This window comes from Rhinatrema bivittatum, chromosome 6 (assembly GCF_901001135.1).
Source record: "Rhinatrema bivittatum chromosome 6, aRhiBiv1.1, whole genome shotgun sequence".
Taxonomy (NCBI): Eukaryota; Metazoa; Chordata; class Amphibia; order Gymnophiona; family Rhinatrematidae; genus Rhinatrema; species Rhinatrema bivittatum.
Genome location: NC_042620.1, coordinates 149474807 through 149487451, shown reverse-complemented (window position 1 = coordinate 149487451; position 12645 = coordinate 149474807). Strand labels below are relative to the sequence as shown.

General features: G+C 44.0%; 1 protein-coding gene across 1 annotated transcript in view; it reads right to left on the bottom strand.

Annotated features, from left to right (window-relative positions):
* PGAP1 (post-GPI attachment to proteins 1) overlaps positions 1–12155 on the bottom strand; it is a 283616-nt gene extending 271461 nt beyond the window's left edge. The window contains exon 1 of the mRNA XM_029606060.1: positions 11680–12155. Coding sequence (XP_029461920.1) covers positions 11680–11811 — 132 coding nt within the window. The 5' untranslated portion in view covers positions 11812–12155. The remainder of the gene's footprint in view (positions 1–11679) is intronic.
* Between the last annotated feature and the right edge of the window lie 490 nt (positions 12156–12645).

Below are 12645 nucleotides of genomic sequence, written 5' to 3'. Positions count from 1 at the left end.
AGCATTGTGTGAATGATATGTTTGTTGGGGAGTGTGATGATGTGGAAGGGGTGGCTGACTCAGAAATAAAAAGTTGTTTGGCTCAAATTTAGTTCTAGATGCAAAAGAGAATGGGGAGCTTAGGCTGGGGGCCCATCCATTAATACAAGTATGAATTCAATTATTTCTGGCTATTTTTTTATAACATTATTGGCGGGACTACAAGTGTGCTCCTTGAACTTGAATGGCCTGTATTCCCCAATTAAAAGAAAAAAGGCTGTCAGGGTTGAATAAAATGCATGCAGACATCGCATTCCTTCAGGAAATGCACCTGGATGATGTTGAGCTTCAAAAATTAAAAACGGGAATGGTGTGGAGAGGATCCAAGATGGCCGACAGCTAGGACGCTGATGTGGGTCGTCCGTCTTGCTGTGTCGTTTTCAGACTTTAAAATTCTGAAAGCGCTTACTTGAATCTTCCTGCATGGGTAGGAAAAGAAAACCTAGGGCGCCTTTCCCCGCGACTCCCTCGGCACAAACTATCAGACCCATGGACGCCCACATTGCCCGCAGCAGCCCGATACCGGGGAGACAGCCGCTGGCTGGAGGGGGAGGAGAAGCAGAGCTCCCTTCCATTCTTGGCCCCATGTCACCATTAAGCCCGGTAACAGGATCGCCTCCCATTAATCCGGCTGCTGAAAGGACCCCCCCAGAAGCTACGGAGACGCCGAGAACTCCGGAAGGTACGTCGGTGAATCTGTTGGAGAGCAGCAGGGTGGAAGAGACAGCACTTAGCCCGGCAGACATCTTGAGAGGCACGGATGGGAGAAGTATGCAAGTTGGTGAAGGAAGAAACACAGAAGGAGCAGCACGGGAACCAACATGGCCTGAATTATTAATTCCAGTGCTCCCTACAGTGCAAAGACCGAGTGAAGTTTCCCTAAATTCTATATGGGACGCAATTGTAGAGTTTCGGAATTCTATTACACAGCAGTTAACACCAATAGTTATGAGGTATAACGAACTGGGTCAAAAGGTTGTTGTGATGGAAAGTTTTTCAACAGATATTAACCAGCAAGTATCAAATCTGCGGGTACAAGTAAATTCCATCCAGCAGTCTCAGCAATTATTGATTAAGGACAATGAAAATTTAGCTTTAAAATTGGAAGCTTTGGAGAATGTTTCTAGAAATAAGAACTTGAGAATTATTAACTTTCCCAAAGTTCCATTAGTTCCTCCAAAGGAAATGTTTAAAAGGTATTTAATGGAGATACTAAAGATACCAGAGAATGCTATACCGCCAATCTCTAAAGCATTCTATCTGCCACCCTACAGGAGGGTGAGAGATATGCAGAGAGAAGGAATGGATATTATACAGCCTATTGAAACTCCTGCATTGGACTTAACAGCTATTATTGAATCCTCAGATACGGATATTGCAGTTCCAGCTACTTTGATTGTATCCCTGGTCTTGGAACCTGATAGAGACTGGCTGTTGAAATTATTTTTCAGGCACAGAATGGAACTCTTTATGCGATGTAAAATCAATATGTTTCCAGATGTAGCACGCCAGACACAGAAGAGGCGTAAACAGTTCCTGTTATTGCGAACTGGAGTACAGCAGATTGGGGGGCTATTTATTTTGAAATTCCCATGTAAATGCCTGGTAAAGTACCAAAATGTTTCCTATATTTTTTTTCGATCCCCCTCAGCTGTCCCAGTTTCTTGTAGGGAAAATCCCGTTGCCCAATTCAGTGGAAATTCCTTCAACTGAAATAACTTGATAAGAAAAAGGATCCTTTATTGTATAAAATGCTACTGCACCTAGCTGTCAATTGCCATATTTTATGTTTAAAGTTTGGAATTTTCCTAAAGTAGTGTATTGGATTCTCTCAATATTGAGGACTTAAGATGTAAAGCTTATATGATTTCTTATTCTTGCTTTTTTTTCTTGATTGTATCATATAAATAAGCCTTACTGTTTTCGGACAAGAAGTTCTTGTATGGTAAATTTAAAATTCAATAAATTAAAAATTAAAAAAAAAAACGGGAATGGGTTAGGCAATACTGTTTATCTTCCTTTTCAGATAGGCAGAGAGGAGTGGTGATTTTACTGCGAAAATCTGTCTTTTCAGATTGAGCAACAAATTTCAGATGTCCAAGGCAGATATAATTATTCTGGGTCAACTATTTGGATCTAAAACTTTATTGGCTAATCTCCACAATAGCATTTAAGGTAGCACAATGGTCTGGTTATATTACTATTGTTGGGGAAGAGTCGTACAGACCAATCTCTCTTTTAAATGTCTTTAAATCAAGACATTAAAATCTTAGCAGCACTTTTGGCTAATAGAGTGAATGCTCTGTGCCAATGGTAGTTCAAACTGACCAGATGGGGTTTATTAAAGGGAGGCATTCATCATCCAATCTCCTAAAAGCAATTCTTGTGGTTCATAGAAGCAGGGATGCTTATAGCGAATGTATGCTGGTCAGTACAGACTCTGAAAAAGCTTTCGGCAGAGTGGAATGGTCATATATGTTGTGGGTCCTGGAAAAATTTGGAGGTCAATTTTTGAATTTGGTGCATCTTATTTAATTCACCATAGTGCAAATTAGTGTTAACGGGATGCTATCAGGCGAATTTCAGTTATTTAGAGGAACTTGGCAAGGATGCCCCTTATTTCCATTGCTAAACGTTTTGAGTTTGGAGCCTTTGGTCAGACTACTAAGAAATATGGATAATTTTGAAAGTAAGATGGTCAAGTTGAGTCTTTTTGCTGATATGATGCTTTTTATTAAGAACCCCAGGAACTGCTTGGAGTAATCTGGCAGGTTTCCAGGACTAAAATTAACCAAAGTAAGTCAGAGGCATTCCCAATTGATTCATCTCATGCACCAACTTGGGGAGATTCCTTCCCTCTAAAGTAGAATGTATGAGGTATTTAGGGATTTGGGTGTACTGCTTCATGAAAGAGCTTTATCAGAAGAACGTTACCAATACTTGGAATCTATAGCTGCCCTTTTGGGCAAATGGATGTCTTATCCACTGTTGTTAATGGGAAGGTATGCTGTAGTAAAAATAGTGATCTTACCGAAAATATTATATGGACTGCAAATACTCTCTTTGTGAGTTCAAAATAAGGAAATTAAAAAATTTAAACCCCTTTTAACCTTGTTTATTTGGAACAAAAGTAGAACAAGAATAAAGTTATGTGAATTTGTGTAGACCCAAAAATCAAGGTGGTTTAGCTCTCCTGGATTTGTTAGCATAAATGTGGCATCTCTGGTGTGCTATATGCAAGACTGGGTATCCCTCAATAATAAATTTGATATTGACAATTTGTTGGGGGGAACAGCACAACCATATCACCCTGTCAATGTTCTGCATTCAAGAGTGAAGATGCAAATAAAGGAGCACGGGATTTTGGTTTCCTACGTTTAGGAAAGCATGGCAATGGTGGAGAGGATTACAAAAGTTTGATCACAGTATCTCCCCCTTTATATTTTTGAAGAGTAACCCAGCTTCTCCAGGGGGAATAGATCAAGGCATATTTAAGACATGGAAACAGCAAGGGTTGTACTGTTTGGGGTAATTCATAGATCCAGAACTCACACAGTTATATATGTTTCAACAGTTGCAAGAAACCTGGGATATTCCCCGATACAGTTTATTCGCTTTTTTCAAAACCAGGCATTACAGTTTAAGTTGTAAGGGAAATCTTAACTTGTTGAAGTTTATGGATGACGAAAAGATCTTTTTTGAAACCATACCTAAGTTCAATAAACTTAAAACATGGGTTGATCATATTAGACAGAAGTAGGATACCACCCAATTACGTAAATTAGCAAGTGAATGGGGTGCAGATCTTGGGATCTCGATAAATGTTGATATTATAATGGCTGCATTTGGGGCAGTGTACAGATACCTACCTCAAGCAAATCTGAGGGAAATGCAGTTTAAATTATTACACAGAACATATCTGACACGAGAAAAAGGGGCTAAATTGAGACTGTGAGATTCACGTAATTGTTTGAAATGTAATTACCAATGTGGAACTTTGTCACATGATAACTGGTTGTCCCAAGCTGAAATCTTATTGGCGGCAAATCCAGGCTTTGCTGGAGCATTTAATGATGAAGATGATTGCTTGGGAGGGTAAAATATGATCTAGCTGCATTGGTTTGAGACATGATTGGCTTTCCCAGCAAGAGGTATGAAATTGTTGAGCAGTTCATTCACCATTGCTATAAAAAAGTTATATTATCTTGTTAGACTACAGATGTGCTACCTACATTCCACTCTTGGAAAGCTAAAATGCAGGCTTATGCATTAATGGAAAAGTTGAAGTATCAAGACCTAAAGGGACATAAGTCTTAATTATTACAATGAAAGTATCTTTTATGGGGGGAAAAGCAGAAATTATTGTAAAACTGAGACAGGTGTGGTATGGGAGTGAGGGATCACTGCATGTTTGGATGAGTAGGTTTGAGTGGGGAAGAAATGTTGTAATAAGGAATCTGAGGATTTGTTAGGCTAAGGGGATGAAAATTTAGAAAATGTATTGTGAGACGATATTAACTAAGTGTTATAAATATGGACAATTTACTTGCTTTGTCTATTGCTTATATTGTGTCACTCCAACTAGATGTGTTCAATTTGTTCTTACATTAATAAAGAAAATTAGAAAAAAAATTCAATATATAAAACATTTAAACAGGAGCTCCATAATTAAAATTAAGACAAAACTAAAACAGATCCTATTAACCAACTGTTGATGCTCCTGAAGATCTCAGACCCCTGCTCAAAAGCCTGTTGAAAAAAGAAACGCCTTAACTAATTTCCAAAGCCTTAAAGCATGCCAACTCTTGCAAAAATTAATCTGGATGACAGAACTCCAAAACTGAATTCACACATTTTGGAGCGAGACTGTATGTGACTTTAAACATCAATAGTAATAATTTAAATTCTATCCTCCACCTAATGGGCAACTAGTGTAACTTGGCTAAAACTGGTGTGATATGAGCTCAAATTGGTGTATTAGAAATAATCCTACCAGCTGCATTCTGAACAACCTGTAAAGCATGTAAAGTTGACTGAAATAAACCAATATACAAAGCTTTACAGTAATTAATTGAAATGACTAATGAATGAACTTAGATGTGAGATAATCTTGAAACTGTGGCTCAGTTGCCAAAAAATAACAGTTGCCATAGACAGTTCAAAATGCCTCTGTCTCCTCTAGGCATATGAATCCAAATCTGGGCATGATCTGATAGTGTAATATCACCTATACCCGAATCAATTATATAAGAAAAAAATATTCTTAGAAACCAAAATATAGTCTATTCCAGAGTAGGAGACATGCCCTAAATAGGTGAGTGAAGACCTTCTCTAAAGGATGAAGAAGACTCCACAAGTTTACCAAACTTAAACCGTCCTCCAAAAAGGCAATCCCTCTGTCAGCTCATACTTTATCTCCCTGGGTCTTTTATGATCTATCTAAAATGGGGTCTCGCACTAGAGTGAAGTCTCCTCCTACCACCAAACCACCATTCAGATAGGGAATAAGGTGTTGGAAAATTTCCACAAAAAAGGAGTGGTCATAAGTGTTAGAAGCATAGAGATTGCATAGTACCAATGATTTGCGGTATATTTCAATGACCAAAATCACACAGTCCTTTTGTATCTATTATTTCTTGCTTAATCATAAAGGATAGGTTTTTACGAATCAAAATAGCTAATCCTGTGATCTAATAGTGGAAGCATACCTAACGACCCTGACATACCATCTTTTTAACTTATAATGTTCTGCAGCATTCAAATGGGTTTCTTGCACCATACATCTGTCCTTTTTTATTCAAAGCCATATCTTAGTTCTTTTGATCGCTGAGTTAATCCCACCTACAATCTAAGATATTATCTATACAACAGCTTGAGACATTAAATCAGCCCAGTATCAGGTATAAGAAAACAGTAATAAACATCATCGCACAAGCTCCACCCAAAGACAATCATAACAGCATATTTCTCCCCATCACAAGGAAATTCCGAAATCATTATGTTTGCCCATCTGTAAAACCCCAAAAAAACAACCATCCCCTAAATTCTCAATCCCCTACCTCCATCTTCCCAGTTACTATACTAATCATCCCCTAGGTGCGGAGCCTGTTGACATGAGCACCCACCCCAGGTTGGACGCATCCGTGGTAAGGACAATTTGGGTAGGCGGAGTTTGGAAAGATAGTCCCTGCTCCAGGTTTGAGAGAACCCGCCACCAGGACAAGGAGTCCCGGAAAGATGGAGTGATGCAGATGCGAGCCTGGAGGTCCTGGGTGGCCTGATGCCACTGCAACCTCAAGGTCCATTGGGTTCTGCGCATGTGTAAGCATGCCAAGGGAGTAACAAGGACAGTTGCAGCAATATGGCCCAACAGCTTCAACATGTGCTGCACTAATACCTACTGGCTCTGTTGAATCACCTCCACTATGGACGCCAAAGTGAGCGCCCTGGAGCGCGGCAGAAAAGCTTTTGCCCGAGTCATATCTAGCAGAGCTCCTATGAAGTCCAATTGAGGTGATGGGCTAAGATGGGACTTTGGGTAGTTGATTACTAACCCTAGTGTCTCCAACACTTGGATGGTCAAGCACAAGGACCGATCCGTCCCTGCCTGAGAGGTGCTGTTGACCACCCAATTGTCCAGACAGAGGAAAACATGCACTCCCAGCCTGCGGAGGTGCGCCCCCACCATGGCCAGGCACTTTGTAAAGACACGTGAGGCCAACGCTAGCCTGAACGGCAACACTCTGTACTGGAAGTGCTGTTTTCCCATCACAAATCTGAGATATTTCCTGTGACCTGAAAGCCCTCGATGTGAGTGTACGTGTCCTTTAAATCGAGGGAGCATAGCCAGTCCCCTTTTTGCAGGAGGGGAATCAGAGTTCCAGGGAAACCATCTTGAACTTTTCCTTTTTCAGAAATTAGTTCAAGACCCTCAGGTCTAGGATGGGATGGAGTCCCCCTGTTCTCTTTGGAATCAGAAAGTACCAGGAGTAGAATCCTTGCCCCCTTTGCCTCGACCGCTCTGGCCATTAAGAGCGCGGAGAGCTCCCTGAATAGTACCTCCTGATGCATTAATGGCCCCCAAAACGGGCACGGAGGATAATTTGGCAGGACACCCAATAGATTCAATCGGTACCCTTGACAGACGATGGGCAGAACCCACTGGTCCAAGATTATACTGGGCCACCGATTCGCAAAGAACTGTAGCCTGTCCCCAACCCAGCAACTTGGGTATGAGTGGCTAGCTCATGCTCCCTATGATCCAGTCAAAACCCCATCCCGGGATTTGGCTGGGGTTCCAGTTGGGGCTTGGGAGCTCACTGCTGCCTGGGACAGCCACGAGAGATCACCCTCTGTGAATGGGAGTGAGGGTCTGGAGGATAGTACTTCCTCTGGCGGTAGAAACACCTTTTCTGACCCAGCCTTGCAGACCTCCTGGCTGAGGAGGGTGGGTCCGAAGTGCTAGCGGAGAGATGCCGGAGGGTCTCATGATGGTCCTGCAACTGGGCCACCGCGTCCCTCACCTTATCTCCGAAGAGATTCTCTCCTGTGCATGGCAGGTCAACAAATCTTTCTTGTACCTCAGGTCAGAGATCCGAGGCCCGCAGCAATGCCATTCTGCAGGTGCAGATTCCCGCTGCAGAGACTCTCGTTGTCGTCTTGAAAACATCATAAATGGAGCGCACCTCGTGTTTTCCGCACTCCAGAACCTGACACACCAGCGACAGAAACGTGTCCTGCTGCTATTGAGGCAGCTGCTCGGCTATCTCCTGCACCTGCTTCTAGAGGTTGCGAGAATATTGGCTCATGTAGAGTTGGTAGGAGGTAATGAAGGCAATGAACATAGCCCCCTGAATTTCCTTCTTCCCAAGGGCATTCAGCGTGCTGTGATCCCTCCTGGGGGCAGTGAGACATAGGTCCAAAAGCGCTTGGCCTTCTTGAGAGTGAATTCGACCACTACGGATTGGTGTGCTAGCTGACGCTTTTCAAATCCAGTAGCCTGTTTTTATGACCGTCGCTGCCTGACGTCCTCACTCCGCCCTCTTTACCTCTGTGGCGACTCCCTCCGGGTCTGATGGACAGCTGGCTGCTGCGGCATCTCCATGCCGTCTCCCTCCGGTGTCCCCGGACCGGCTCGGCGTTGCAGTTCCGCCATGTTGCCTGAAGACTTAGGGCACGCGCGCGCTCTGATTCAAGTACTAGCAAGAGCGCGAACCTCAGGGGCGTCCCCCTGAGATGACGTCATCCGCTTCCAATATTTAAAGGTCTCTGATTTCACTATCTAACAGAGTTAGCAAGGAAGGGGTTCACTTTGGCTACACCTCCCAAGCTACTCTGCCTCCTCGGACATACCTGCTCCTCGGGGGCCTCGCTCTTTTTCTTTATTCAGATTACGATAGGAACCGGTACTCGCTCCTCGAGGGCCCGTGTTCCTGGACATTCTAAAGATTCCTACTGCCTGGAAGCTATCGCTGCTACAAACAATTGTGAGTTACCATCGCTCTCTCAGAGCTTTCCCTGGAACCAGGTACTCACTTCTCGAGGGCCTAAACCTTCCCAGCTCCTGAGCTTCCTTGAGACCTTACGTGAGTTTTGTCAACTAGTTCTGTTCATGAACTCTGCCTACTCACTTTCTACAGTTTCTCAACAGCTCAGCCATCCTGGGATCACTGTTCCAGTACCTGAGGGACTACAGCCCTGTCGGGCATATCAGCTCACTACTGCCACCTCTGGTGGTTTCAAAAACCTGTTTAATAAAAAAACTAATGTGTGTCTGTCTCCATACTCAAGCCTAGCCAATGGCCTCTCGGGATATCCTCCCGGGGGCGTGGTCATCTGACACCGGCCCAAGGATCCACCCACAACTATATCAGATTCATTACAAGTTGCTAACTCCTCCCTTTTCAGGAGCCCGCAACACAGATTCCATCAGATTGCTAACTCCCAGCTCTAACACAGAGCTTTTCTAACAGATTGCTAACTTCTAGCATCAGATCCTAACAGATTCCCAACACCTGTTGGATGAGGTAAACCCTGTCCGACTTCCTATTCACAGGAAGTACCATGAGGGAGTGCTCTGTAGCAAGTGGTAACAGAACTGACACATGAAGAGGAGACAAATGGGGAAAAGAGTTTCAGATATCATAATGGCAGATTGTTGTGCCCGTCTGTCGCAGGCAGCTGTGACCTTTGCTGCTCACCTCATTTTGCCCAGTAGCTACGTTCCTGGCTAAGATGGCCGCCTCTGCACGTCAACCTCCCTGGCGATCCCGGGATGGCGAGGGTGATCCCGGGCGCCATCTTGACACTGGAGTGACCTAGGGCACGCCTGCGTGTGCCTCCTTCTTGTGCACGTCACGGCGGGAACCTCGGGGACGTCCCCTCCGCATGACATCACTGCCTACATATATTTAAACCTATCGGACTTTCCTACCTACAAGTTAGCAAGGATTCCATCTTGCTTATTCCTTACTCTGATACGCTTCACATCGCTGTTTCTGCGTTCCAGGCTGAGTGACTCGGGTACTCCGCTCCTCGGAGAGCCTCATCTCCCTGTCTCACCTTCTCCAGCTAAGTGAGTTCTCCTGCATCGGATCTCCGCTGCTGCTGCTACTATGATTTCTCTACTAGTTAGTGAGTACAAGACCTACTCTACATTACCACGTCTGTCTTGCTGTGTGGATCCATGGGTTACCCCGCTCTGCGGACCACTACCGGATTCACGCTGTCTTGCACCAGTTACTTTCATCTGCCTCCGGCATACCCCGCACTGCGGACCACTACCGGAGCTACCACGCACAAGGTCTATCATGAAGCAAGGATTCCCCGGGTTACCCCGCCCTGCAGACCACTAGCAGAGAATTCATTCCAGGTCTTCTAGTTTCAGGACTGAGCTTACAAACCTGCTCCTCGGGTTTCCCTTGGCTGTATAATAAATATTCTCTGACTCCTGTGTCCATCACTGCTGAGACCCCACCTGTCGTGGAGAGTCCCCACAGGGCTCCTCCCTGTGGGTGGAGTCAGCTCTCTCCACAACCCAAGGGCCCACAAACCAAGTTAAAACATAACACAGATCACCTGGGATCTAGTGATCATAGTAGTATGGTGTGTTTCAGTATTAGGTCAGACAGTGGTAGTACATTCAAAAGGCAAGGATCCTAAACTTCAGGAAAATAAATTTTATTAAGATGAGAAGGAGCACTTCATTAACTCATTAACTGAATGGGATAAGCTAGAGAAGTAGAAGAACAGTGGTAAAAAAAAATAATATATATATATATATATATATTGTGAGAGCAACAAAACTTTTTGTTAGGAAAGCAAATAAAAGTTAAGAGAAAAAAGTAACCACTGTGGTTTTCTAAAAAAGTGGCTAAAAAGTTAAGAGGAAAAAATGATTTAAAGGGGAAGACAAGCAACAATATCTGGAAAAGCTAAGAGAAGCTAGGAAAGTAGTTGGAAGAGCAAAGGCACAAATGGAAGAAAAAAAAAAAAGATAGTGGGACAAAATTAGAATACTCCTGATTTTATGGCCTTTCACCCTCAAACCAAAGTCTCATGTTCTATTGAAAGACAGCTGCCTTATGTGAACTTAATCCTTGGAAGTATTTAAATCTCTATCATATCTCCCCTTTCCCTCCTTTTCTACAGGATACATTTACAGTTTTAAGTCTATCCCCATATACTTCATGATGAAGATCATGAAACATTTTCATAGTTGTTCTCTGGACCAACTCAATCACATCAGGGTTTGTCTGTAATTCAGGTCCAAAAAAATCAGAAATCCTATTCATAAAATGAATATGAGAGCCCCCCCTACATGAGATAAAACACAGAGCAGCATTTTAATCCCATCCAGATCAACTACACAGAAGTAAGTTTATATTAGACTCTCTAGGACAGACACAATAATATGAAACTGTGCAATAAGAAACTGAAGGGATCAGTAATAGTTTATAGAGAAATTAATTTTTAGCAGGTGGTTCCAGAGTCCAAACGGTTTCCTGTCCCCAATGGAGACAAGTTCTCAATCTCAGCCAAAAGGCCTGAAAGGACAGTTCTCAGCTCACAACTCAGATTTCACATTTAATCTTACCAAAAAGAGGCTGAGAAGAAAACTTCATAGTCAGTCCTAACCACAATTCAAAAATAAATATTATATAATACATCTTGGCACACTTCAAACATTGAACAGAGAAACTGTACTTAACACTGTCAAAAATACATCCTCTTAAGTAAATGCTTATTTATAACATCCAACTTACATAAATGCCACACAGGTTTATATTAAAGATGTATAACCTAAATCAAAATGTAGCTTACCCAAATGCTGTATCATTACTACTAAAACTGGAGTATTTGCTTAATGATCAAAGCTGCCCTATGCGAAAAACAAGTCATATAGATTATCCAGCACCAACGAAAGCTGACTTCTTTTTCCTTAAATCGCGAATACCCAGCCCCACTACTCGCAATAAAATTCAAAAACCTCGAGAGGAGTGGAGGGAAGAGCAGGGCAAGCTCCGAGTAGCCAGCAGACTGTAACAGCAGTAGCTATAGCTCCCACCTGTTCTCCAGGAGGGAGGAAGTGAAAAGGAGAATAGAGCCTGAGGGAAGGACCCAGAGCAGGGTACCACTTACCAGGTATTCGGGGTACTCGAACATGTAGGTCATGCTACACCTGTTCTCTTCACTGCCGAAGAACAAGTCCCAGACGCCAACCAACACCAGGCAAAGCAAGGTGCCCCAGAAAACGGCGCTAACCGGCCTCATGTTCCCCCACGTCCATACAACTACAGTACTTCAATTCCGGGAGAACACAACAGGACGCACCAGCCGCCCACTCGCTGCAGCATGGCACTTCCTGGAAGCCAGATGTAACCTACTTCCTCACTGGCTGATCTCTGCCTTCCCAATTGGTCTCTGCACGGCATCTTCTGATTGGCCAAGCGGTCAACAATTCTTTTCAAATGCTGTTGGCGTTCTTCGTTTTTTAAATCAAAGGCGCACTGTGATTCAAGACTTTATAAGACTAAGGGCACCTAACGCTGGTGCTCCGCTACACCCTGCCAGCCGAAGATAGGAGGCAGCTGCCTCAGTCGGGGCCACGACGAACGGAAGAGCCTGTTGCGTTGGCCGAAGAGAAGCTGAGCTCGTTCTGCCGAAAGAGAGGAGGCTGCTGCTTCAACAGGGCTCAACCGAATACTGAAGGCTTATGCATCAACGGACCGCAACCGAAGACTAAAGGCTATTGCCTGAAGGGACGCAGAGAGGAGGCTGCGCCTGCCTGAATGTTCCCAGGAGAGAAAGAGTGAGCCACGGCGCTACCAGATGAGCACACCAGGCAATTGTACAGGGGGTGGGGTGGGGTGGGGGGAACACACCCGCGGGGGGAGAGGGCAACGGCAGAAGAAGAGGCTGTCCGCGAGGCCATCGGAGGACTCTATACCACCGACGGCCGAAGAAACAAAAAACCCGTTCTCCTAATCGTCCAAAACACATACAGCTAGCACGAGATCAGAATAGAGGAAGTGTTAAGCCTCAGGAGATGTGATTAGCGCAGGGGCCCGCACACAAGTAGGAGCAGCATTATGGCTCCCGATCGTG